The sequence below is a fragment of the Mesoplodon densirostris genome, chromosome 4 (assembly GCF_025265405.1).
Source record: "Mesoplodon densirostris isolate mMesDen1 chromosome 4, mMesDen1 primary haplotype, whole genome shotgun sequence".
Taxonomy (NCBI): Eukaryota; Metazoa; Chordata; class Mammalia; order Artiodactyla; family Ziphiidae; genus Mesoplodon; species Mesoplodon densirostris.
Window position 1 is genome coordinate 28,229,979 of NC_082664.1, and position 26,710 is coordinate 28,256,688.

The 26,710-nt window shown below is 41.8% G+C and overlaps 1 protein-coding gene across 1 annotated transcript in view; it reads right to left on the bottom strand.

The window, feature by feature from the left end:
* Nucleotides 1-26,710, bottom strand: part of TTLL5 (tubulin tyrosine ligase like 5) — a 312,098-nt gene that overhangs the window by 33,583 nt on the left and 251,805 nt on the right. Inside the window, exon 33 of the mRNA XM_060095798.1 lies at nt 22,357-22,439. Within this exon, the coding sequence (XP_059951781.1) occupies nt 22,357-22,439 (83 nt within the window). The remainder of the gene's footprint in view (nt 1-22,356; nt 22,440-26,710) is intronic.

Below are 26,710 nucleotides of genomic sequence, written 5' to 3' on the forward strand. Positions count from 1 at the left end.
CCGTTCTTCTGCCTCAGTTATTCTGCTATTGATTCCTTCTAGTGTAGTTTTCATTTCAGTTATTGTATTGTTCATCTCTGTTTGTTTGTTCTTTAATTCTTCTAGATCTTTGTTAAACATTTCTTGCATGTTCTCCATCTTTGCCTCCATTCTTTTTCCGAGGTCCTGGATCATCTTTACTATCATTATTCTGAATTCTTTTTCTGGAAGATTGCCTATCTCCGTTCTATTTAGTTGTTTTTCTGGGGTTTTAACTTGTTCCTTCATCTGGTACATAGCCCTCTGCCTTTTCACCTTGTCTATCTTTCTGTGAATGTGGTTTTTGTCCCACAGACTGCAGAATTTTAGTTCTTTTGCTTCTGCACTCTGCCCTCTCACCAGGACTTCCGATACCATGTTGAACAAGAGTGGAAAGAGTTGTATCACACTGACTGATTTGCATATGTTGAACCATCCTTATGTCCCTGAAACAAACCAACTTGATCATGTTGTATGATCATTTTTATATATTGTTGGATTTGATTTGTTAATATTTTGCTGAGGATTTTTCCATCTATATTCATCAAAGATATTGACCTATAATTTTCTTTTTTTGATAATGTCTTTGCCTAGTTTTGGTATCAAGGTAATGGTGGCCTAGTAGGATGAATCTAGGAGTGTTCCATCCTTTTCAATTTTTTGGAATAGTTTGAGAAGAATGGGTATTAGCTCTTTATGTGTTTTGTAGAATTCTCCTGCGAAGCTAGCTGTCCAGTTCTGGACTTTTGTTTGCTGCAAGTTTTTTTTAAAATTACAAACTCAGTATCAGTACTAGTAACTGGTCTGTTGAAATTGTCTATTTCTTCTTGATTCAGTCTTGACAGGTTCTATTTTTCTAGAAACTTGTCCATTTCTTCTAGGTTGTCCAAATTGTTGGCATATAACTGTTCATAGAATTATCTTATGATTTTCTGTATCTCTGTGGTATCAGTTATTTCTCCTCTTTCATTTCTTAATTTGTTTATTTGGATCCTCTTTTTTTCTTTGTGAGCCTGGATAAAAGTTTATCAATTTTGTTTATCTTTTTTTTTTTTTTTTTTTTTTTGCAGTACGCAGGCCTTTCACTGTTGTGGCCTCTCCCGTTGTGGAGCACAGGCTCTGGATGCGCAGTCTCAGTGGCCATGGCTCACAGGCCTAGCTGCTCCATGGCATGTGGGATCTTCCTGGACCGGGGCATGAACCCGTGTCCCCTGCATCGGCAGGCAGACTCTCACAACCACTGCGCCACCAGGGAAGCCCAATTTTGTTTATCTTTAAGAAAAAAAAACACTACTTGGTTTCACTGATCTTTTTTTTTTTTTTTTTTTTTGGTCTCTATTTTACTTATTTCCTCTCTGATCTTTATTATTTCCTTCCTTCTGCTGACTTTGGGCCTTGTTTGTTCTTCTTTTGCTAATTCCTTTAGGTGGTAGGTTAGGTTGTTTACTTGAGATTTTTCTTGTTTCTTCAGGAAGGCCTGTATCACTATAAACATCCCCTTAGAACTGCTTTTGCTGCATCCATAGATTCTGGAGTGTAGTGTTTCCATTTTCATTTGTCTTGAGGTATTTTCTGATTTCCTCTTTGATTTCTTCATTGACCCATTGGTTTTTTAGTAGCATGTTGTTTAGTCTCTACATGTTTGTTCTTTTCCCTTTTTTTTTCTGCAACTGATTTTTTTTTTTTTTTCCCCTGCGGTATGCGGGCCTCTCACTGTTTTGGCCTCTCCCTTTGTGGAGCACAGGCTCCGGACGTTTAGGCTCAGCGGCCACGGCTCACGGGCCCAACCACTCCGCGGCATGTGGGATCTTCCCGGATCAGGGCACGAACCCGTGTACCCCTGCATCGGCAGGCGGACTCTCAACCACTGCACCACCAGGGAAGCCCTGCAACTGATTTCTTGTTTCATACCACTGTGGTCAGAAAAAATGCTTGAGATAATTTCTATCCTCTTAAATTTGTTGAGACATGCTTTGTGGCCTAGCATGTGACCTATCCTGGAGCATGTTCCATGTGCACTTGAAAAGAATGTGTATTCTGCTGTTTTTGATATAATGTCCAATAGATATTTATTAAGTTCAACTGGTCTGTTGTGTCATTTAAGACCACTATTGCCTTACTGATTTTCTGTCTGGATGATCTGTCCATTGATAAGTGGGGTGATTAAAGTCCCCTAATACTGTATTTTTGTCAATTTCTCCCTTTATGTCTGTTAGTATTTGCTTTGCATATTTAGGTGCTCCAGTACTGGGTGCATATATGATAATGAGTGTAATATCCTCTTGAAGCACATAAGCTTTTCTTTAAATGAAACAGGGGCCATTAACAACCTCTCTCAGTTTATAAAGCAGCTATACTGTGAGCAAAATCTTAGGACGACAACATACATGAATAGAATTTAGTATTGTAATAAAATTAAACTTATAGCAACTTAATATGCATAATTTGAGTATACACAGTCATTCTTTTGCAGAATAACCAGGAGCAAATAGTAAATGATTCATGTAAATGGTGTGGTATATCATAAATTTATATTACACTTACAGGAAATTTATCATTTTAATAAACATATTTATAGAATTCTTTTTTTTTTCTCTATGCCTCATTTCTTCCATCTTCCATGAAGATGGGGACTCTTATGTGTTCCTGAAACCTTCAGGTACAGTCACCCCTTCCATCTCCATGGGGCAAGAGCTAGGTCTGGGGCAACTAGGGTCAAGTAATGGCATTTCTATTTGCAGCAGTCAAGAAGCTGGTGGAGAGGGGCTGTAGAAAGATGATGATTTCTATCCAGTAGAGGAGGAGACTCTGGAAAGAAAACGTGTTATGACAGAAACTGGTAGATGTTTCTCAACACCATTCTTCCTTCTTCTTCAATAAGGGAACCTCAATTGCTTGGGGAGGCCATGTGTCCAGTTAAGAGACTACCTCTCCAGACTCCTTTGTTGCTAGGGAGAAACAAGCATGGGATCCAGAGCTGGTCAATGACATATTAGTTGGAACTGCTAGGTTTCCAAGAAAGCCATTTTTTTTCAAGTGGACAGATTTAATAGGCATCTGTCTTTTGCCCACTTCCCACCCTTTTCTTCCCTGGAACATGGAAATAATGCCAGTAGGAATAGGAATCACCTTATGACAAAAAAAAAAAAAAAGAGAAAAAGAAAAAGCCAATGCTTTAGAGTTAGTCAAGCCAAAGACAGGAGTCTGGTTCCTCCATTATGTCTCTGAGGAGCTGCAGTACCCCTGGATTTCCTGTCTCTGAACTTCTTGACATGTAGGAAAGCCACTTATGTAAGCCACTGATTTTCTGAGTTTCTGTTACCTGCAGGAAATGCTCTCCTAACTAATCCAGGGGTAATTCCGAAGCAACTCCTCCTTCCTCCCCAACCCTTCCACCTCCCACCTTCAGCTCCACCCTCTGCTGTGGAGGTCCCAGGCTCCTTGCCAATCAGTAATGCTGCCCCTTCAGAGGCATTGCTGGAGGCGTGGGAAAGATTACCGCCACCCCTTGCTCCCTCTACCCCATCCTTGGGAGTGGAGGCAGAAGGTCCACGTTGATCCTTATCCTCCCCCTTCACAGGTCTGGCTCCATCCAAATGAGGGAAATTTAAATGGCTGGATTAAAGGCAAGCCAGCCTCACCCACAGATGTCCCCACACTGCCAGGAATCCCCTGCTGAGCAACTGGAGATAACCACCAGGCACTTCAGGGAGGTCCAGGCTACAGGGCCTGGTCACCAGCCACTTAGCTGCATTAGGAAAGGAAGTTGGGAAAATGAAATCACCTAGAGGGGCCTAGAGTTTTGATATGATGAGGCAGTTCAGCAGGTTCTAGAATAAAGCTGCCTCGGTTTGAATTTCAGCTCCACTGCTGACTGTGTAACTTGGACACGTTACTTTTCTCAGCCTTAGTCTCCTCATATGCAGAACAGAGATAGAAAAGCCACATACTTTTATAGGGCTGAAGAAGATACAATGTGATAAACACACAATGCTTAGCATAGTCCCTGGCATATAACAAGTGCACAATAAAATGATGACTGTTTTTTTAACTGCTGTTGTGATTACCGTGGTGAAGAGCAAGGGCTTGGAAGTCAAATCTAGGTTTAAAACCCAGCTTCACCAACTGTCAGTCATGTGAACTTGGGCTGTTTCCTAGTCTCTACACCGTAATTTTCTCTGTTAAGTGAGGACAAAATTGCTACCTCACTCAGTCATAAACACCCATGGCAGCCTGTGCTACAGGTTCTCTGCTCAACCCTGGGCATGTGAAGGTGAATAACACAAACAGTCTCTGTCCCCATGGAACTCAGAGTCCAGTGAGAGAGACAGACGCTAACGGAAAATCACAAGGAACTGTAACAAACGCTACCAAGGAGAGCTACACGGGTCTCTGTAAAAGGGGGACATGTCCTGATCAGAGAGGCCAGAGAAAGGAAATGCACTTGAGAGTAGGGGAACAACATTCCAGGTAGAGCAGCCATCTGCAAAGGCTCTGTGGACTGAGGAACTGTAGGGAGTTCAGAGAAGGCCAGGATGGTTAGTGTGGAGAAAGCATGGAGGAAGGGTGGTGTGGGGTAAGAATGGAAGGTAGGCAGGCCATGTAAGACCTTTTATCTAGTTTTATCTTGATCCTAAAAACAATGGTAAGCTTTTCTGAAGGGCTTCAGGTGGTGTGTGTATGTATTTGTCAGAAACAGTTTGCATTTTGAAATGCTCATTCCACAGTGATGTGAGAATGGAACAGAGGTAGAAGAGAGATGGTAAGGGTTGATGCATTAAGAAACCAGTACAGTAGATCCAAGTGAGAGTGTTTGGTAACTTGAGCTTGAATCCTTGCAAGTAGGGAAATATAACCCACGTTTCAAACTAGGAAGGTAAGTCAATGATTATGAGTTTTGGGGTCACTCTGAGAATCCTCTCCAAAAAGACACAGATGCAGCACACATGATGTTCTGTATACAATTTCAGGGGATTCATAGATCAACGAAGCTACAACCATGGGCCACAGCTCTTAGGTCATACTCCCCAAATTAGATAAGAAAGCTTTATAAACTCTTTGAATGTATCATGACCCCTTTGTTTTACCAGTACTTGTTTACTGAAGGATATACTCTGTCAGCTCTCCTTTCCCTGTTCTCTTATCTCCCTACCTGTACATCATATGTCCCAAGAGCATTACAAGAGATGAGTCACTTTTCCTAGTCCTGGGAATAGGCCTGATGACTCTTATTTTGTCAAACAAGAAAATGGTCTTTGTTCCTTTCATCCATTAGATCTTTGAGGAAGTAATGGCCTTAGGACTACTTATACGTGGAAGCTGTGATGCTGATGGTATAAGTAGTCCTAGATTCAGGCCAGGCTTTAAGAGAACTATGGATTGCCCAAGAACAGCAAAGATCAGATGTCTAGATTGAAGAATAACATTCATTTAATCCAATATATCGCCAATGTCAATTTAGAACACCAAGAATGTTTTATAAGAATCCTGTAACTCAGGATTATTTAGAGTGGAGTCCCAGATTGGTACCAGTTTTGAGAACTCTTTGTTATTAGACTACATGAGACAAGTTTAGAGACTGAAAGTAGGCAGTTAAAACCTTTATAGCAAATTGTCACAGCAATTTTATGTCTGTTGAATCTAATAATAATAAATTTGAGCTTGTCTGTGAGATGTCTTCTTATTTAATTGATCCAGTAACTTATTTTTTGTGTATTTTATAAAAGTATCAGTCCATGAAGGACTGGAAAGGAAAATAACTAGTTCTTAACCACCAATAGTTTGAAAAGCATTGCTGTAGTCAGTTGAAAGTTCCCTAATTATTTCTTTAATGATGTGAATGATAACATGGAAATTTTACTCATGAATACAGAGGACTGGAAATGAGCCTGAATGGACTAGGAGGCACTGAAACCTGAGCTTTAGTTCTAAATTTTTGTTGTAGTAATGCACATTCCCTTCTCTCCTCCCTTCAGGAATGAAAGACATTCCCCACCTCCACTGTTGCCCTCAGCCTCTCTGGAAACTGCCCCATTACCCAAGGTCATGTCCTTCTTCCCAGGCAGTCCATATCCAAGGACAGATCAACACAGAGTAAGTATAAAAGCTGTATCCCAGCCCCCTCACCACAACTCACAAACCTGAAAGGCCATTTCAGTTTTATCGTGTCCTGTGGGGCCAACTTCGGTGTTCTTTGTCACTGCATCACAGGGCAACTTCTCCCATTGTTCAATCCCATTTCCTTCCATTCCCTTTCCTTCTAAAGGTGCTGATCCCAAGAGGACTCCTTAATAAACTTCCTGCACGCTAATCTACATCTTAGAGTTTGCTTTCTAGGGCATCTAACTTTTTAAATAATATTTAACAACAATATGACCTCAAGGATCATAATGGGAACTAATGAAGCCATGTGCATTGAATGGTGACACCACAGTAGAACTACCATTTATTGAGTACCTATCATGTGCCAAATACTGTGCTAGATGCATTACATACAGAATCTATAGTTTTTTAGTGTGTGGTAAAATACACGTAACATAAAATGAGATTGAATCAATAATCAAAAACCTCTCGACAAACAAAAGTCCAGGACCAGGTGGCTACACTGGTGAATTCTACCAAACACTTAAAGAAGAATTAATACCAATCCTTCTCAAACTCTTCCAAAAAATAGAAGAAGGAACACTTCCAAACTCATTTTATGAGGCCAACATTACCCTGATATCAAAACCAGACAAGGATGCCACAGAAAACAAAAATTACAGGCCCGATGAACAGAGATGCAAAAATCCTCCTCAACAAAATATTAGCAAACTGAATCCAACAATATATAAAAAGGATCATACACCATGATCAAGTGGCATTTACTGCAGGATTGCAAGGATGGTTTCACATCCACAAATCAACATGATACACCACATTAAAAAATGAAGGATAAAAATTATATGATCATTACAATTGGTGCAGAAAAAGCATTTGGCAAAACTAGCATTCATTTATGATAAAAACTCTCAACAAAGTGGGTATAGAGGGAACATACCTCAACATAATAAAGGCTATCTATGACAAGCCCACAGTTAACATCATGCTCAACAGTGAAGAGTTGATAGCTTTTCCTCTAAGGTCAGGAACAAGACAAGGATGCCCACTTTTATTTGACATAGTACTGGCCTAGCCAGAGCAGTTAGACAAGAAAAATAAACAAAAGACATCCAAATCAAAAAGCAAGAATAAAACCATCACAATTTGCAGATGGCATATTGTATACAGAGAACCCTAAAGACTCCACCAAAAACTATTAGAACTAATAAATGAATCCAGTAAAGTTTAAGGATACAAAATCAACATACAAAAATCAGTTGAATTTCTATACCCTAACAATGAACTATCAGAAAGAGAAGTTAAGAAAACAATCCCATTTACAACTGCATCAAAAAGAATGAAATACCTAGGAATAAGTTTAACCAAAAAGGTGAAAGACCTGTACAATGAAAACTATAACATGTTGATGAAAGAAATTGAAGAAGACATAAATAAATGGAGAGATATTCTGTGCTCAGAGTATCTGATTAGAAGAATTCTGGATTAGAAGAATTAATATTGTTAAAATGTCCATACTACCCAAAGCAATCTACAGATACAATGCAATCCCCATCACAATTCCAATGGCATTTTTCACAGAAATAGAACAAACAATCCTAAAATTTGTATGGAGCTGCAGAAGACCCTGAAGAGCCAGAGCAATCCTAAGAAAGAACTAAGCTGGAGGCATCATGCCATCTGATTTGAAACTATACTACACAGCTACAGTAATCAAAACAGTATGGTTCTGGCCTAAAAACAGACACATAGATCAATGGAACAGAACAGAAAGCCCAGAAATGTACCTATGCATATATGACCAATTAATTTAGGACAAAGGAGCCAAGAATATACAATGGGGAAAGGATAATCTCTTCAAATAAATGGTGTTAAGAAAACTGGACAGCCACATGCAAAAGAATGATGCTGGACCAACTATCTTATACTATCTTTTGAATTAATTCAAAATGGACTACAGACTTGAACATTAGACTTGAAACTGTAAAACTCCTAGAAGAAAACATAGGAAGTAAGCTCCTTGACATCAGTCTTGGTGATGATTTTTTGGATTAGACACCAAAAGCAAAGGCAACAAAAGGAAAAATAAACAAGACTACATCAAACTAAAAAGCTTCTGCACAGCAAAGGAAACTATCAACAAAATGAAGGCAACCTATGAAGTGGGAGAAAATATTTACAAATCATATATCTGATAAGGGATTAATATCCAAAACATAAAAAAACTCATACTACTCAATAACAATAAAACCAAACAATCCAATTTAAAAACGGGCAGAGACTCTGAATAGACACTTTTCCAAAGGAGACATACAACAGGTATGTGAAAAGGTGCTCAACACCACTAATCACCTGGAAAATGAAAATCAAAACCACAATGAGATATCACCTCATACCTGTGAGAATGGCTAATACCAAAATGACAAGAATAACAAGTGTTGGTGAGGATGTGGAGAAAAGGGAACTCTTGTACACTGCTGATGGGAATGTAAATTGGCACAGCTACTGTGGAAAACAGTATGGAGGTTCCTCAAAAAAATAAAAAATAGAACTACCATATAATCCAGCAATTCCACTTCTGGGTAGTTATCTGAAGAAAATGAAAACAGTAACTGGACAAGATATATTCAACCCATGTTCACTGCAACATTATTTACAATAGCTAAGATATGAAAACAACCAAAATGTCTATTGGTGGATGAATGGATAAAGAAAATGTGGTAGATATACACAACAAAATATTACTCAGCCATAAAAAAGAATGAAATCTTGCCATTTGTGACAACATGGATGGACCTTGAAGGCATTAAGCTAAGTGAAATAAATCAGACAGAGAAAAACAAATACTTGTATGATCTCACTTATACATGAAATCTGAAAAAAAAAACCACAACAAAAATAAAAAACCAAGTTCACAGATACAGAGAACAGATCGGTGGTTGTCAGAGGTGAGGGGAGGGGGAAATTTTATCATCTTAAACATTTTTTTTTTTTTTTTTTTTTTTTTTGCGGTACGCGGGCCTCTCACTGTTGTGGCCTCTCCCATTGCGGAGCACAGGCTCCGGACGCGCAGGCTCAGCGGCCATGGCTCACGGGCCCAGCCGCTCCGCGGCATGTGGGATCTTCCTGGACCGGGGCACGAACCCGTGTCCCCTCCATCGGCAGGCGGACTCTCAACCACTGCGCCACCAAGGAAGCCCACATCTTAAACATTTTTAAGGGAACAGTTTGGTGGCATTAAGTACAGTCACATGTTTGTGCAATCATCACCACCATCTACCTCCAGAACTCTTTTCATCTTAAAAAACTGAAACTCTGGACTTCCCTGGTGGCACAGTGGTTAAGAATCTGCCTGCCAATGCAGGGGACATGGGTTCGAGCCCTGGTCCGGGAAGATCCCACATGTCACGGAGCAACTAAGCCCGTGTGCCACAACTACTGAGCCTGCGCTCTAGAGCTCGTGCACCACAACTACTGAAGCCTGCGCGCCTAAAGCCCGTGCTCTGCAACAAGAGAAGCCACCACAATGAGAAGCATGCACACCGCAACGAAGAGCAGCCCCCACTCACTGCAACTAGAGAAAGCCTGCGCACAGCAATAAAGACCCAGCACAGCCTAAATAAATAAATAAATAAATAATATTTTTAAAAACTGAAACTCGGTACCCATTAAAAAATAACTTCCATTCTATCCTCCCTCCAGCTGCTGGCAACCGTCATTCTACTTTCTGTCTCTATGTATTTGACTACTCTAGGTCCCACACATAAGTGGAAATGATACAGTATTTGTCATTTTGCGACTGGCTTATTTAACTCAGCATAATGTCCTCAAGGTTCACCCATGTTGCAGCATGTGTTAGAAATTCTTTCTTTCTTAAGGTTGAATAACATTCCATTGTATGTGTATAACCACATTTTGTTTATCCATTCAACTATTGATGGATACTTGGGTTGTTTCTACCTTTCAGCTATTGTGAATGCTGCTGCTATGAGTATGGGAGTACAAATATCTGTTCAAGACCTTGCTTTCAGTTCTTCTGAGTACATACACCGAAGTAAAATTGCTGAATTGCATGGTAATTCTGTTTTAAATTTTTTTTAGGAACCACCATAAGAGGCTGTACCATTTTACCCTCTCACCAGTGGTACACATAAGAGTTCCATTTCTCCATATCCTTGCCAAAACTAGTTATTTTCTGCTTTTTTTAAAATAGTAGCCACCCTAATTAGTATAAGGTGTTATCTCATTATGATTTTGATTTGTATTTCTTTTATGATTAGTGATGTTGAGCATCTTTCCATGTGCTTATTGGCCATTTGTATATCTTTGGAGAAATGTCTATTCCAGTCCTTTGCCCATTTTTAAATCAGGTTGATTGGTTTTTGTTGTTGAGGCAATCTATAATCTTTACATCAGTCCTGCAGGATTGACGTTTTTATGCTTATTGTACAGATGAGAAAACTGACACTCAAAGAGGTTATGTGATTAGCCCATGGTTGACAGCTGGGAAGTGGTGGAGCCCAGACAGGTCACTCTAACTTCAGAGTTATGCTCTTTCTAGTTTACACTGGAATTCTTACAAAAGTTAGGTATTGTTACTGATGATGACAGTGATACTACCATATGGCACTGAACTTGAAGGAAGGAAGGTGAAAGGTAATAAGGGTTGAGAGGACTTTAGTTTTGTTTTCGAGAACATAGTACAAACAAATAAAAAGTGTAACATATGACTCCAGAACCATAATGATAGATTTTAAACTATAATCAACACTAGGCAGAGCTCTAATATTAGGGTACAGTGTCCAGTTTCAGGTACTGTACAACTTAAGAGGAGCCTGAAGAATTCATGGAGAGTTCGGGAGAGAATAAAAAAGACAGTTCAGTTTTGAAAAGCAAAACCTAATCTGTGTGATAAAGTTAAAGTGCCCCAGTTAATTGGTATAGAGGGAAAAAAAGCTGAAGGATAATGTTTTCCAAAAACTAAACCTCATTTTAACTTTGTTCCCTTATAATGAGATCCTTGGATGTGGTCTAAAATAGAACATCTTTATCCTGAATTCTTCACTGTAACAGAATATATCAAGGTTATGAATGTGTATGAGGTTGTTATTTGAAGGGTAATGACCAGTCATTCTTTATTTTATAGGAAGTAGTTTTAAAATGTTGCCAGAAATAGGTTAGAAATACTAGGTAATTTATAAGGTAGGTGATTCTAATTTTGAAGATTATTTAATAATAACATGCATTATTTGTGAAATTTTCATTGAAAGATTTCATCTTCTGAGGTTAAGCATTTTACTTGAAGCCAGAAGAATAGAGGGAATAAACTATTTTCCAGAAAAATTTTATGTGTGTCATGTATTCTTTTCTTAAGGGCGGGTATTACAAAGTAATGAGGTATTTTAGATGTTGCTAGGAATTTAAGAAATTTACAGAACGTAATCCTGCCTTCAAGGAGTTTCTGGTCACACTGAAGAGACAGTTCACCCTAGAAGTAAGTAGTGATAAAAGATGACAAAATGCAGCGAAGTGCTGAACGTTGTGATATAAAATGTAAGTGCTCTAGGGATTTAAAAAATGGCAAGATACATGGAATTATGTGAGTAAGGATTACTGGAGGGGACAAAACTTAAATGGATCCTTAAAGGATAAGAAGCATTTGCATATGTGGATAGGTATTCCAGATATGGCCAAAGAATACACAAAGACAGAAATATGAAAATCCACTCATTCATCTATTCGATCTGAATTTCTTAAGTCCCTACTATGGGCTGGGCACTATGCTAAGCCTTGGGGTTTCAGAGTTAAATCACAGCTGACCCTTGCCTTCCAGGGAATTACAGTCTAATGGGGGAAACAGTCAAGTAATCCCTAAGGATACTAGAGTGTTTTAAGTGTCACAGTAGAGGTAATCAGAATTTCATTGGAGCACAGTCAGAAAGTGTCTCTATCAGACTAGGCATGCGAATGGGCGAGAGGAGGCAGTGGTGTGCAGGCACAGGAAACTCTACATACAAATAAAGGCACAGAGAAGAAATATGCCGTACGATGGGGTGAGAATATCGCTTAGCTTAGACAGTTTTCACAAGATGTTACCTGTGTCACCTGCTTCCCAAAGCATACAGATGCATCTTCAACCAGTAAAGTAGAAGACCAGGTGTCCGGGCTTTTGCCTAAGAGCACAACGAGCTCTTACTAAGCAATCAATTGAGAGAAGTTGTATTTTCGGGTTGTCTAAGGCGCATGCAATCCATCCAGTCCTCTAAAGAACCAATTATCTTACCCTTGGATTATGCTGGACCACAAAGAAAGTAAGGTTATGTTAGTTTTGTCCTTCACAAAACCGTCTTCATTGATTTGCACTGAAATATTTTGCCTTCATGTTGGTCATGCCAAGAAGGACGACCTACTTCTGTTATGTTAGGTCGCTGAGGGCACTATTACTTCATTCAGTGTCCTCTACCTAAAGTATGAAAATACTTCTTTTGGAGCAAGAGCTAGGAAAAAGCTTAATTTCCCCCCAGCGTATTTCTCCCTTCTTTATAATGAGAACTACATACTTTTATTTATCACACTTCCCTTTTTTTCCTGGTTGTTAGGAGATTCAGAACCAAATTTAACCTCAATTATAGTAATTTTCTTTGGTCTTATATTTGAAAATTTTGAAATATCTTTTTTTGGCCTTGATTTCCCTTTATATTTTATTATTTTATTGCACATGGTTTTATATTTTAAGACTCTGCTAGAGATGAAAAGTCTATACTGTACCTGCCTAGCTACAGTCTCACCTGAAGAAAACTGCCAGAAATGCATACGTTGGCAGCTTTTCATCACATAATCGTGCTAACGGTAGAAGCAGCCTGGCATCTGGAAGGCAGCAGCCGCCTACCTTTTGTTCTGCACACCAGTGACACTTTGCTGGATGAATGAATGGAAAATATTTTGATTCTGTCTTTTAAAGCTGAATGCAGAAAGTGGGGAGAGAAAGAATCTCACAGAGAGAGGTCGAGCCATGGATATGGCAGAGCTGTTAACCTGGGAACAATGGAAGCCAGTTGCCGAGGAACTGGTCATAGGATGGACTAACAGACTCACTGTTTAGCCACTATAGCTGCTAACTGTCCCAGGTAATGTTGCAGGTTTTCATGAGGTCTGGTTCTTCCCTGTGCTTATGTAACTTTCGGTAACAGAGGTAAACTGAGGGTATCTCTCGTCTCAACAATCAAAAGGCTATTGTAAACAACCCAAATCCTCTGCATAAAAAGAGGAGGGTAAGAATAGGTACCATGCATGATGGTGACTTACACTGGAGAACAGTAGAAGGGAGGAGTAAATATAAAATAGAAGGCCTGAGAGAAGTCACATTTCTAAAAATTGCACATTACAGTGGCTGATGAGTAACTATAAACAAATCATTATCTAATAAAATTTGCAGCTCAGCCATGAAGAAATTAAAAAATAGCTTGTCAAATTCCAAAATATCTTCATTTTGGACTTGTCACATGTCTTAATTTCCCTGGGAAGCAAATTAGAAGTGAATGGCAGGGGGGAAAAACCTCAAAGTCACTTTTCAGTCCAGCTGATATAAAAAGAAGAGTGATTCGTCTACCCAATAACAAAAACCAACCAACAAACAAGTAACACTAAAACAGCAACTTCTAACCAGCTGACTTTTCTCTTCACACCCTCTTACAACCAGGTTGGCTTTCCCAGGTATATCCCCATTTTATACTGGGGATACGTGCTAGGTTTTATTTTATTTTATTTTATTTTATTTTTTTTTATTTTTTTTGTGGTACGCAGGCCTCTCACTGTTGTGGCCTCTCCCGTTGCGGAGCACAGGCTCCGGACGCGCAGGCCCAGCGGCCATGGCTCACGGGCCCAGCCAGCTCCGTGGCATGTGGGATCTTCCCGGACCGGGGCACGAACTCACGTCCCCTGCATCGGCAGGCGGACTCTCAACCACTGCGCCACCAGGGAAGCCCGTGCTAGGTTTTATTGATGTAGCTAAAGGGACATTCCACACATTCAAGCTGCTCCTTTCTGGTATCACATAACTAGTTATCCTGGGTTTAGGTTTCAAGAGAAGAGGGTTCCTTGATACTTACAGAAGCCCTAAATGGACATACTTGCATATCCAAAAGGCAAGAACAAAGAACTATAGGAGACTGTTGTTTTACTAGTGATGCTCTTCATTCTGGGGACTTAAGAGAATCTGAGTCTTTTGCCTTATAATCATAACTTGAAAGAATACAGAATAAATACCAATGCCAATCATGCTGACAGGGCAATATACTGCAAGTCACCTTTCTCCACGCCCTGCATTACCTACCTACACTCTGCGACCCAGTTCAAATTCTACAGATCAGGCAAGCAGAGCTGTAAATATTTCCACGGGCAAAACTTGCTTTTTCCAAAGACAGGCATGGCTTAGCATGCTGTTTTCTTTCTTTAGAACTTTTAGGGGCAATTATGTCCTACGGATAAAAGGATGGTAAAGCAAAGGTATGTCTCTATAACAAGCATCTCATTGAAGCTAGAAGCACGATGTGTGGGTTCATGGGATGAATAACCACAGAGTATAGATTGGTAACTTGTAGTGATAAGTATAAAGACTCCCAGAGTAAGCCAACGTTATACTGGTTACTTGCCCAATTCAGGACTACAAGAATAAACAGGATCTTTTTCCACTCAAAGTGAATGGATATTACACAGGACAGCACAAATCTGCTACAAGATGCAGCGGTAGGTAAGACTCTAACAATGCACGGTGCCAGGCATTTTTTCCAGGAGGCATGTGTCCTTCTGTAATGTAAAGGTAAGTTGAGAAAGGAGCCAATGCACTTCCCTTGTCTCTTTGTAACAAAGTAGTAATTGTTAACAATTGAAGAATCATCACTCCTCTCTTGGGGCTTTGCCAGCTCAGCAAGAGACAATATCAATTTTCAGATGTTATCTCAGTAGTCCATTTCTTAATCTGTTTCAGAAATAGAGTTCCCTGGTTTTCTTTAAGGCAAATGAACTCCCTTTGGGTGGGTTCTTAGAAGTACCCACCTTTCCCCCCCCCCAAACTGAAATCCAGGCTGTTTCCTCCCCCATTTCCAACCAGGTTGTTCAGCTATGTTTGAGTTTTGTTGCTGAATGCAGAAAGAGTTACTAAATGAAATGAAAGAGGCCTCAGGACAGGAAGGCATGAAATTTCAGTGGCTGGCAGCCAGGCAATCTTGCCCTGTAGAGGGATCCACATCCTTCTTGTGTGGCTGCAGCCAGACTGAGACTAGCAAAACACATACTGTTAAAACATCACTTGTGCAATACAGCCTATAATGAAGTAAGTACTGTGACCAGTTGCTTAGAACTGGGTGATACAAACCTAATTGATTCAGATTTTTTCCTGGTTCCTTGTACTACAAATCAAAGTTATTCTTCCTGCTGATGTCTGTTCTAAGAACGTACATGTCAGGTAGGGTGTGCTAAGGTCCGCACGGCCAAGGAGGATGTAAGAACGAGGCCTGGCAGGAAGAAGTTGATTTTACTTGCAGGTCCCAGAGAGGGGGTCACTGCACGCCACGCAGGGTCACAGGGGCAAACACCAGCGTGCTCAGGAGACAGAAGACAGGAGTGAGGGGAAAGTCTAGGCCAGAGCCTTATTTAGGGTTTCCTTGGGAAAGGCTAGGCAGGGCAGGGTAAACAGCTTAAGACTGGCTAGTTTAAATAATTCTGGCGGGCTTTGGGCTATAGGGGTGGTCTCTAGTTGCCTGGCTCCTGGCCCTGGAGTGATTTAGGGCAAGGGAAATTTTGACTTGCCATGTGAGAGTTAGATAAGGAGGTGGTCGGGGATATAAATGCGGGATTGGCTGGTTTGTGTGTGAAAGGCATGCTTGTGGGCAAGTTGTCATTATCTTTAGGAATTAGCTCGCCTGGCAGGGGCAGGCTGTAAGGTCCCCAAATGCCAAAGCATCAAGAATACAGAAAATATAGTTAATATAATTGACTCTGGGATGAATGGATGTCAAATTGACAATAAAGAATCCAAGAAGACACAGAATAATGCATATATTTAAACATGACACTTGCCTGGGGCAGCAGAGTGGGGGTCTTAAATAGCCTTGAGTCCCCAGTATCCTTCAGCACCTCTCTCTCTTTCTTTGATAAGAACAACTGATGTTTTGTCAGTCTTATATATAACATGCTAGGCAAACACATGTCAAATCCTTGAATTTAACCCGACTGCCTCCCTAAACCCGTAAATGAAGAGGTTCTAGGACTGTCACAGCTGGTGATGACATTCATTCATGACTGTGGAGGGGATGAAGGGATCTCTGCCCAAGCAGTGATTCTGTCTACACTGCATTTAAACAAAAAGAAAGCATGCATCTGGGTGATGGGCTGTGGACTCTGGGGTTTGGCCTCTTCACTTTGTAAACTACCTAACTCCCCTGATCAAGGAGAGGCAGCCCACTGCCATCTGCCATCTGCCAGGCCTGCCCCTGGAGTCTCTCAGCAGTATGCTGCACCCACTGTCTCTGGGTTCACACACATTTGGCATGTGGTCTCACCAACCTCAGTACAGCACCCCCCATCTTAATGTACAGCTCAGGCTCAGTGGGGCTGTGTTTGCAACACAGATTTAAGTGTTGAGAGATGGGCTCTTTCCCAAGGCTTTTTTGCTGATGATCCTATTTTGCCATGTAATGTTCTGGGTGGATTGTAAGGGATACTAGTGAAATAGGTTCAAGGAAAGCGATATTACAACTGAGGCAAGTCCAAGTCTCACAGTCCTGGAAACCGATGGACATTAGTACTTCTTGGCAGGCTGCTGGTTTGGTTTGGAGCTTGATGTCATATTCATTCTTCTGGCTGCCAGTCTCCTGAAGGAAATATTGACCTTCTTGCTTTAGCTTTCTATAATATATGTTATTAGTGATGAACACATCACTGGATAGGCTGCTTAGTATCAGGATTAAAGGACCACTGGTTAAGTATTACCAATGGAACTCTGGTTGTTTTCAGTTTCTCTGGTACATTTTGGTAGGTAGATGACCAAGCCATGGATTTGGTGTTCCCTTCTCTCTTCTCATTCCTTTTTGGAAAGAGTTTAGATGGGCTGGGGAAAGATATTTGAAGCTTTCTGATCCAATGTAAATGAATCCTGTGGTGGGTAAATAATTTTCCTCCCTCCTTTGCTCTCCTGGGGTAGTTTGATGAATAATGCTTCTCAAATAAGTTTATAAATATTCCCCTAGAGGTAAGAAGAGTATTAAGCTCATAGCAGGTATGCCATTAATGCTTTAGTGTGTAGGGTAGAGCAAAGAGGAAAGAAATCATCAAAACTTTGCAGTTTCATTGAATTTTCTGGAAAGTTTTGAAGGCGATAGCTGGGAACAAAATACTGGGGGTAGCACTGATGAAGTGTGGGTACAGCCTCACATGATCAAGTCAGGCCATTTCTTTAATGTAGGAGCTTTTTTTGGGATGAGTGGTAGGATGGGGTTTATAGTTCGTTTTGCTGCCAATTATAGTATATGCTTATATTAACTCAGAAAGAAGCTTAATCAATCTCACAAAAAAATTTTAAAAAATGTGTTCCCTGCCTGTCTCCCATTAGCTGAAAGTCCAGTTCACAAACTATCCAACAGTAGTCTACAAAGCCTTCTTTAATAATAAATATCTTTAATAAAAAATATTCATTCTCTTTAGATGCTATTGTAATTTGATCTTCAAATGTCATGCTTTTTAGTATAGTCTGTTACATTTTACCTGTGAATAACTCAATTTTGGCTTTAGTTTCTTTCTCTGATTGGCCTGAATGTCCCCATACTTTTCATCAAATGCCTCCATAATAGTAAGGAAATTTCTTACTGCCACAGTGCCACCTACTGGTAGGTCAACATAGAAGCAAGCTAGCAGTAGTTGGACCCACAGATTTGGCGAGTCCTTCTGAGCTTTGGTTTTATAAAATGCCAATTTCCTTGTCATTTTGAGAAAATATCACTTCTCTTGACAGCTATTAAGTCTCTTGCTGTGGCGTAAAGTCAGCAAGTTATAATTTAAAAAATGCTCTTATTTCTTACTGTTACCTTAAATTGGCCCTGACTTCACCGACTTAGATTTTCTCTGTCCTATAACTGTAGCAAGGGCTCCAGATTGTGTGGGCAAGGGTTTGGATCTGGCGAAAATAACTTGGGGAGCATCCAAAGATCCTGAAAAATGTAAAAAAAATCCCCACTTAACACTTTATTTAATCTTGGCTGAAAGGACAAGAGGTCAAATCTAAAATTAGACTTTAGGGGATCATCATTCTCCCCGATGCTGGCGCGCCATTTCCTGCCAAACATCAAATCCATCCTCTCTCTCTTGCTTTCTAACAGCATTAAAAGTGGGTAGTAGACCCAAATTCTTGTCCCTTTGACTCTGGGGAGAGAAGAACGTTCTGGGAGCAATAAAGGGTATAAGACACTAGGGCAAGCATCTCAAGAGTTTATTTTTATTATTAATTTATTATACTCCAAATCCACCCGGGATCTCCAACAACTATACAATGCATGTGAAAAGAACAAGAATCTGATAGTGAAAATAGGTCACTGCTGAGAGCTGCCAGGCAAATAATTTCATTTGAAAGTCAAAGTGATTTCTAGATCCTTAGGGTTTGGGCTCCACTGGGTTTACTTTATATTAAAATAAGTTCCTTCCTCTTGTTGTCTCACTTAGAGACAACGAAGTGGGCAGGCAGAGGCAGACTGATGTGCTGCTGCCTTGTCCCCATGCAAAGAGCATAAAGCTACCCTGAATTTTACCAGGGGTCCGAAATGATAAATGCTTAACGGGGGACACTGCTTCTCACTCCTTGTAAATGAAATCCAGCATTGGTGTTCAAAAGGTGGTATGGTCCCTTCCTCCAACTATAGATCTACAAGAGCTTAAAAAAAAAAAAAAAAAAAAAAGTTGGGCGGAGTGCATATAGAGGCTGGGCCCCAGGACAGGAAAAGCTTAGGCGTAAGCTAAGCGGCTGGGATGAGGGCAGCTGGTATGGCTTCAGGCCCTACAACAATGGTAGTTTACACCATCAAATCAGCATGAGAGAAATGCCAGTTATCTAATCTGTTGCTCTCTGCTATTTTAGTTCACCATCACCACTTCAGACCTCAAGAAGAACACCATGGTTATAAAGAAGGCAGGCCGATGGCTTTGGCTTTGAGCCAAAGGCCCTCACCCCAGCTTCCTTCTCAAATTTCCAAATTTGCTGAGGCTACACCTTCCCCTTCTATAGCAAACACAGAATATATAGCCTGAGGTAGGGAAGTCAAGGAAAGTTAACACTCATGGAGCATTCCAGGCACTCTGCTAAGAGCTTTCACATTCACTACCTCATTTAATGTTCATAGTAACAAGAATGCCACTAGGCCACCATCAGCGGGAAAGGACTGACCTGCTTCTCAACAGCGCCCTGGGATGAACCACTATCTCATTCAGGCTACCTGACCAACAAGGTCGCACAGCTTGAAGGCCTGGTTGGGCTAGACTTAAGGAAGGGTCAAGGGGTCAGGAAGCAGACTTTTGCTATATTCACGGACTCAATAACTGAGTTAGCCAGACCAGACAGGGGCTAAATACCATTCATTGTCAGTTTAGTGATTCCTATACACGCAAAACTTCCCAGCTCTCAGAGAGATGTGTAAACGTTTTGACTTATTATAGGGGTTGTTCTTCCTTCTTGTGGGTTTAAAGAAAAATGTTTTTAATAGCAACCTAACCTTCTCCCTGTTAAAGGACATGCTTCTAAACCCCTAGAATAACACCTTTAAATCTATGTGTCATAAAGAAAAACAGATAATTTGTAGGTAAAACACTGAAGTGCTAGTTATTTACTAGCTCTATAAATAACTCTAACAGGGTTAGTTATTATTCTGTTGCTAAGGTAAAACATTTATTGGGAAGTATGGAAAATGCCTGAACCTTGCTTGCTACATCATGTTCATCAGCATTTCTTTAAGGATCAGGAACGCCAGGAAAGTCACAGAAGAGGAACAAATTCAAAGGACTTTAGAGGCCCAGAGTCATTTGGAGATAACTGCAGTAAACAGCAGGCTGCCTAAACAAGATGAGAAGAATAATGCACTTATCTTAAGGTAGGAGCAGGGAGAAAAGACAGATAGGAGAAGCCAGGGAGAAGTCCAACTTCTCCTTGCTCTGTGGTTTTATACTGATGCCAAATTCAGTACAACTGTTACCAAAACTTCTAAGTACCGTCGACAGTCGGTAAACACTAATTCATGATCAAGATGCTGAAAGTATGACCCAGCTGTCCCTCGAATTTCCAACTTCCCCACCCAGAGTGCATGCAAAGACTTCAATTCCATACTTAATGTATCAATTAGACACACAAATGAAAAACGCAGGTTTCCTGGATCTCCTAAGCTTTGTAAGCCCCTCCAGCCTCAGCAAATTTGAAGAGCTACAGAGGCTCTAAAAGCTCTCATGGAAACCCTTCCAACGAGTCCATGGTTCTCTTAGCCACTCACTTCTCAGGCCATAAGAGTTCCAAGGTGGAAATTTAACTTCCTTAAAAATAACTACCATCTTCTAGTAATTCTTTTTTTGGGGAAAGGGGGGTTTATATACCCATCAGATATTTCTTGAATTCAGGTTCAAAGAGTTTAAGTGGAAAACAAAATCTTTATACTCTTTTCATATTATTACCTGACTTGGGTGCAGTTATAGAGCCTTTCTCTGTCTACTGCTTCCTTGAAACCTCACAGTAAGCCTATGAGGTACATGAAATTATCTCCATAATACAGTCAAACTAAGCAGGCTCCTTAGCGATCTTGTAATCATTTTAAGGTGTATTACGTCACTCACACACACACACACACACACACACACACACACACTCACACACACACACCCTTGCACCTGCCCTTAAGCTCCTTGAAGGCTCCCTACTACTCTCAAGAACAAGTTCCCTCCCCGGCTCACAGCCTGGCCCTGCTACTTCTGCAGCCTATTCTCTTGCCACTCCTGGCTCAGGCTCCAGTCCTCAGCACGAGGGCTCCCTGAACACAGCACCTTTTCACCACCCGCCCCCTTCCCTCAACTGGCCTTTGCCCACATTGTTCCCTCTTCCTGGAACTTCTTCCACCCCACACTTCCCCTCTCTCAGCTGACCTGTCTACAGTCAGCTTAGATGCTTAGATGCTTCTTCCTCTAGGAAGTCCTCTCCAATCCCTAAAGAGCCGGGGCCAGGTTGGCCCTTGGGTTCAAATACTGCTCCACCATTCACTAGCTGTGAGATTTGAGATAACGTTTCATAATCTGTCTGTGCCTTTATTTCTTCAGCCGTAAAACAAGGACTACAGCTCCTATGTTATATGCATGTTTTGTGAACAAATGTAAAGCATTCAGAAGTGTGCCTGACACAGCGATAATCAGCCAAGGCTGTCTATTGTTATTCTCTGCATCCCCAGCGCCAGATATCTGTCCCCACCCCACACAGCAGGCTCCCGCTGACCTCCCTCTCTCCGAGACTCTAGGTTCCCTGACAGCAGGGACTGTCTAGTTCACCCTTTACGCACCCCAGTGCCCAGGATGTTACTTTCTCCAAGGAGGTGCTCAAAAATAAACACTTGTTGAGTTGAATCCAAGTGGATTTGCTTTCAATCTTCTGATTACCTATTAGTGTATTTTTATGAATTATTACTCACAGAGAACTATCCCTGGACCAATGCTGCCTGACTTCTATGTTGAGAGGCTTGAGGTCCTCAGCAACTACCTGGCAACAGACTATGACATTAGCATGACAGGATGCAGATTAGACCACAGCTCCAGCTCTGCAAGCATGGATCGTCTCCCATAGGCCCCTTGACTTTCTGAGCTTCTGCTTCCTCACGTGGAGGTGACAAAGTTATACCTCAAGGGGTTGTGGTGAGGATTTAGTGTGAGATACTACATGTGGAAATACCACAGAAACAGTAAAACACCCATCAAATACAGGCTTTTTACTAAATGCTGCAAATCTGATAACATTCTACCAGACGGGGAAATTTCGCCTACCCCACACTACTTCTGGAAAACCATTTCATCCTAAAATGTCGCTGTCATTTGGAAGAAGACAGTAACCAAATGCCCACTTGCCAGTGCTCCAGAGGCCTGGATGCTTCGTTCTCTGAGCTGGAGCTCTCTTCAGAGGCAGGAGAGAACTTGCTGGCCCAGACCCTGCCCGCTGTCCCACCCGGAACTGACCTGTGGAGCTGGTGACGGGCACAAAGGCTGCAGAGTTAAGGCTGCTCTGGAGTCCGTCCAGCTGCCCTTCTGTGGAGGACGCTCTGAAACACAAGCAGCTTGGTTAGACCTGCAGACAGAAAGGTGAGGTCAACTGCAGCCCTGCAGTGGCTCTGCCTCTTGCTTTTGGTGTTGCCACTCATCCCCTTTCTTCTTTCAAGTAAATGTCGTCTTATCAGAAAGAACTTCTACGACCAACCTATCCCCTACTTCTGAAATGTTACATATTTTAAGATGTATTGTCCATCTCTCCCCACTGGAACACAGCTTCAAGAAAGCACGGGCTTTGATCACTACTGTGTCCCCAGTGCCTAAGCATTCAACAAATACTTACTGAATGAATACATTAAGTTCCTGGTATTGACTTGGATAAATCATAAGTAAAGACACTAAAAAAAAAGTTTCATGTAGAGCAGTGATTCTCAACTGGGGGAGGGAGGGGGGCAGATTTTGCTCCCTCCCCCCACCCTCCCACAGGGGACACTTGGTGATGTTGAGATATCTGTGGTTGCCACAACTGCGGGGCCTATGGCATCCAGTGGGTAGAGGCCAGGAATGGTGCTAAGCCTTCCCTACGGGGCGCTAGAAAGTGCCCCAAAACAAAGAATATTCTGGTCCAAGGTGTCAACTGTGCTGAGGTTGAGAAGCCATATACAGAGGCACCTCCCCTTGTGCTACCTTTGACAAGAGATAGGACAGAGTATATTAGATTCTTCGGGCACAGGTTCCCCAGCCACTTGCCTTAGAAGTTCTATGACTGGCCTGATGCCCTACAGACCATGCCAGGTCTCCCTGTTATAGGCTCTTACAGCTTTGTCATTCTTTCATTGGATTTACAAAATTTATAGAACCGTGTAACTGGTTGCTTAATAGCAGTCATCCTTGCTAGAATGTGCGCTCCACGAAGACAGAGACTGCTTCAGTCTCATTCACTGTTGTATCCATAGCTCCTAATATTGCATTTTGCACATACTAGGTACTTAATAAATATTTTTTGAAGTAATCTCACCCACTGCCCCATTAATACACTTATTTGTTGGGCCCATCTACCTTGACTTTAGCTGACATGTAACAATTTTACCTGGGAGATTCAAGTTCTCATACTCAGTTCTTTATTTGTTGAGCAGCATCCAACCCAACCTTTAGTACCTTCGCCCAACACTATTTTTCCATTTACTCACTCAAGCAAAAAATACTTATTAAGCATTCCTGTGCTTGGTGCTAGTGAGGAGGTAGGCATTTGGCAAATCCATAAGAAACAAACCGTGTGATAAATGCTATGGAGAAAAAGCACAAGGTGTTATGAGAGAATGAAACAGGGAACATGATTTAGATGGTGAGGAGAAAGGGAGTTCCCTGGTGGCCTAGTGGTTAGGATTCAGGCTTTTACCGCCGTGGCCCAGGATCAATCCCTCCTGGGTCAGGGAACAGAGATCCCCCAAGTCACGCTGCGTGGCCAAAAGAAAAAACCTCTTCAAAAAATAAATAAATAGGGCTTCCCTGGTGGCGCAGTGCCTAAGAATCCATCTGCCAACGCAAGGGCAGGTTCGAGCCCTGGTCCAGGAAGATCCCACATGCCGCAGAGCAACTAAGCCTGTGCGTCACAACTACTGAGCCTGCACTCTAGAGCTCCCATGCCACAACTACTGAGCCCGCATGCCACAACTACTGAAGCCCGCGTGTCTAGAGCCCGTGCTCCGCAACAAGAGAAGCCACCACAATGAGAAGCCCACGCACCGCAATGAAGAGTAGCCCTCGCTCGCCACAACTAGAGAAAGCCCGCACGCAGCCAAAAATAAATAAATAAAAAATTTTAAATAAATAAATAAATGAAATTTTAACTAACTAAATAAAAACCATTAGTTGTGTACATGGTGAGGCGAGTGGTCAAGAATGGCCTTTCTGAGGAAATCGTGCTTCAGGCATGTCATGAAGTCTGGAGAAGCAGGCATTAGCCAAGAGCTGGGAACAGGAAAGAGCCTTTCACGGAGAAGAAATGTCCATATAATGATTCTGAGGCAGAAAGGGGCTTAGAATGTCGTAGGAGCCTTTAAAGACCAGTAAAGTGTGCGCGTGTGTGGTGGTTAGTCAGGCAGTGTTTGCCAAAGATCCCTGACGGGAATCACCTGGGCTCGCTTTTCAATCACACAGCTTTCCAGGCCCTTCACTTGGAGATTCTGATTCAGTGGTCTGGGATAGGCCTTGAGAACTCAGGCTTTTTTTAGCTCCCCAGGTGCCCAGGTGATTCATATCACCAGAGAAGTCAGGGAAACACTGACTGGTGAGTAGAGGAAGGCGGGGTGGGAAGTGCTAGGAGAGGCTTAGGTGCCCAGGTGGTCCCTACACCCCTGATGGAGATGTGCCACTTGAGAACACACCCCAGCAGCGATGCAAGGATCACACTGTCTTACAGCCCTTCCCCTCTAGCGAGCCTCGATCTGGGCACTGCCCACTCCTTTCCACTTTTGCTTTGAGGACAGGGGAACCACAGAGGCAAAAAGGAGAGAAAGGAGAAGAGGGCTTTTTCCCTTTTCCCAAGCCTCAGCCTTGGAGAGCTACATCTGGAACGCTTATGCAATTTATTTAAGCCCCTTATGGACCCCAAAAAACCATCCAAAGCATCTGTAGGCCGATATTTGCGCTTCCAGGTCCAAGTGAAAAAGGAAAAGTTCTGGAGGGCCTAGGATGGGCTCTTTCCTTTATAAAAGTTAAAAAACCCAAAGGCCCATTCACTTGTGTTAGGAGCAGCTAAGGCAAGAAAACTTACGGGGCTGATCTCAGTGTCCTGGAGGAAGCCCTAGCGTTAGCAGTAAAAAGGGAAGCAGGCAGGTGAAATTTTGGAGGCAGTAGAATATGGGCAGGGAACAGAAAGCTTCCGGAGGCATGAGAAGAGTCCCTGAGGGTTTAGAGCTAGTGACTTCTTTCTCCTCCCTTCTCTGGAATTCCTCTCCCACCCTTCACCTTTATAGGCTTCCTCCTGTTCCTCACCCAAGATCTCCTGCCCCTGTGTCCCCTTTGTACCCAGTTCTACTCACTCTTCCATCCTCCTCCCTCCAGCAACTCCCACCACAGGCCTCAGGAGCCATTGCTGATTCCAACTTTGAACATTTCGAATGGTCCTACTGTTTCTCGCACGAGGTCCCCTTCTCCCCAGTGGAGGAGAAATGTGTCCACAGACATCCAAGCGGAAACTCAGAGTAAATTTTTCCATAGAGACACTGGTACACAAAATGGTTTGGGTTTATGTTGTTACAACCTTAGGCACATCATGGGTAAATATGCTTTTACTGTGATAACATCATTTCCTTGGGAAAATATGTTCCAACTTCTGGACAAACCACTCCGAAATGAGAACTTTTAAAACATCGCTTGTCTAGAGCCTGTATGTTAATTTGCACTTGGTGATCTGCTTCTGCAATGATTCTTTGCTGCTTTCCTGAAAGTACTTGTGTTTTAGGAAGTATTTACATAGAAAGGTATGTATATGTCCCCTTGGTTGTTTCTTTCTTCCTTTTTAAAAAAATATTTATTTATTTATTTATTTATTTATTTTTTGGCTGTGTTGGGTCTGTTGCTATGTGCTGGCTTTCTCTAGTTGTGGTGAGCGGGGGCCACTCTTCCTTGTGGTGTGTGGGCTTCTCATTGTGGTGGCTTCTCTTGTTGCGGAGTACGGGCTCTAGGCACGTGGGCTTCAGTAGTTGTGGCACACAGGCTCAGTAGTTGTGGCTCATGAACTCTAGAGCGCAGGCTCAGTAGTTGCGGTGCACAGCCTTAGTTGCTCCGCTGCATGTGGGATCTTCCAGGACCAGGGATTGATCCCGTGTCCCCTGCATTGGCAGGCGGATTCTTAACCACTGCACCACCAGGGAAGTCCCCCCCTTGGTTGTTTCTAAGTCTGTTACTGGGCTTTAACGTTAAGGTAACAGGACCTACGTCAGAGGGTTGTTGAGGATTAAATAAGATGGTGGATGTAAAGCACATCCTAGTACAGTGTTGGGTTTTACATTAAGGGTGAAATAAACATTAACTATTACTAGTATTGTTATTTTTACTTAGGAATATTGACAATCTTTGCATTCACTATAAGCCTATCTACATTAAAAATATTAAGTTGCGTGACTCATTGATTCTAATTCAGTATGGATTATTGGTGCTAAACTGTAGAAGAATGACCACAGATATTCAGAACTTACAACTTAACAGTGATTTGCTATTGAAGTCAAAGGTAATTATTGGCAACCTACCAGTCAGAAATCAAAATCAGTCAGAATTACTCTTAAACTCCCTTTGGAAGACAGATCTCATTTGAGATTGA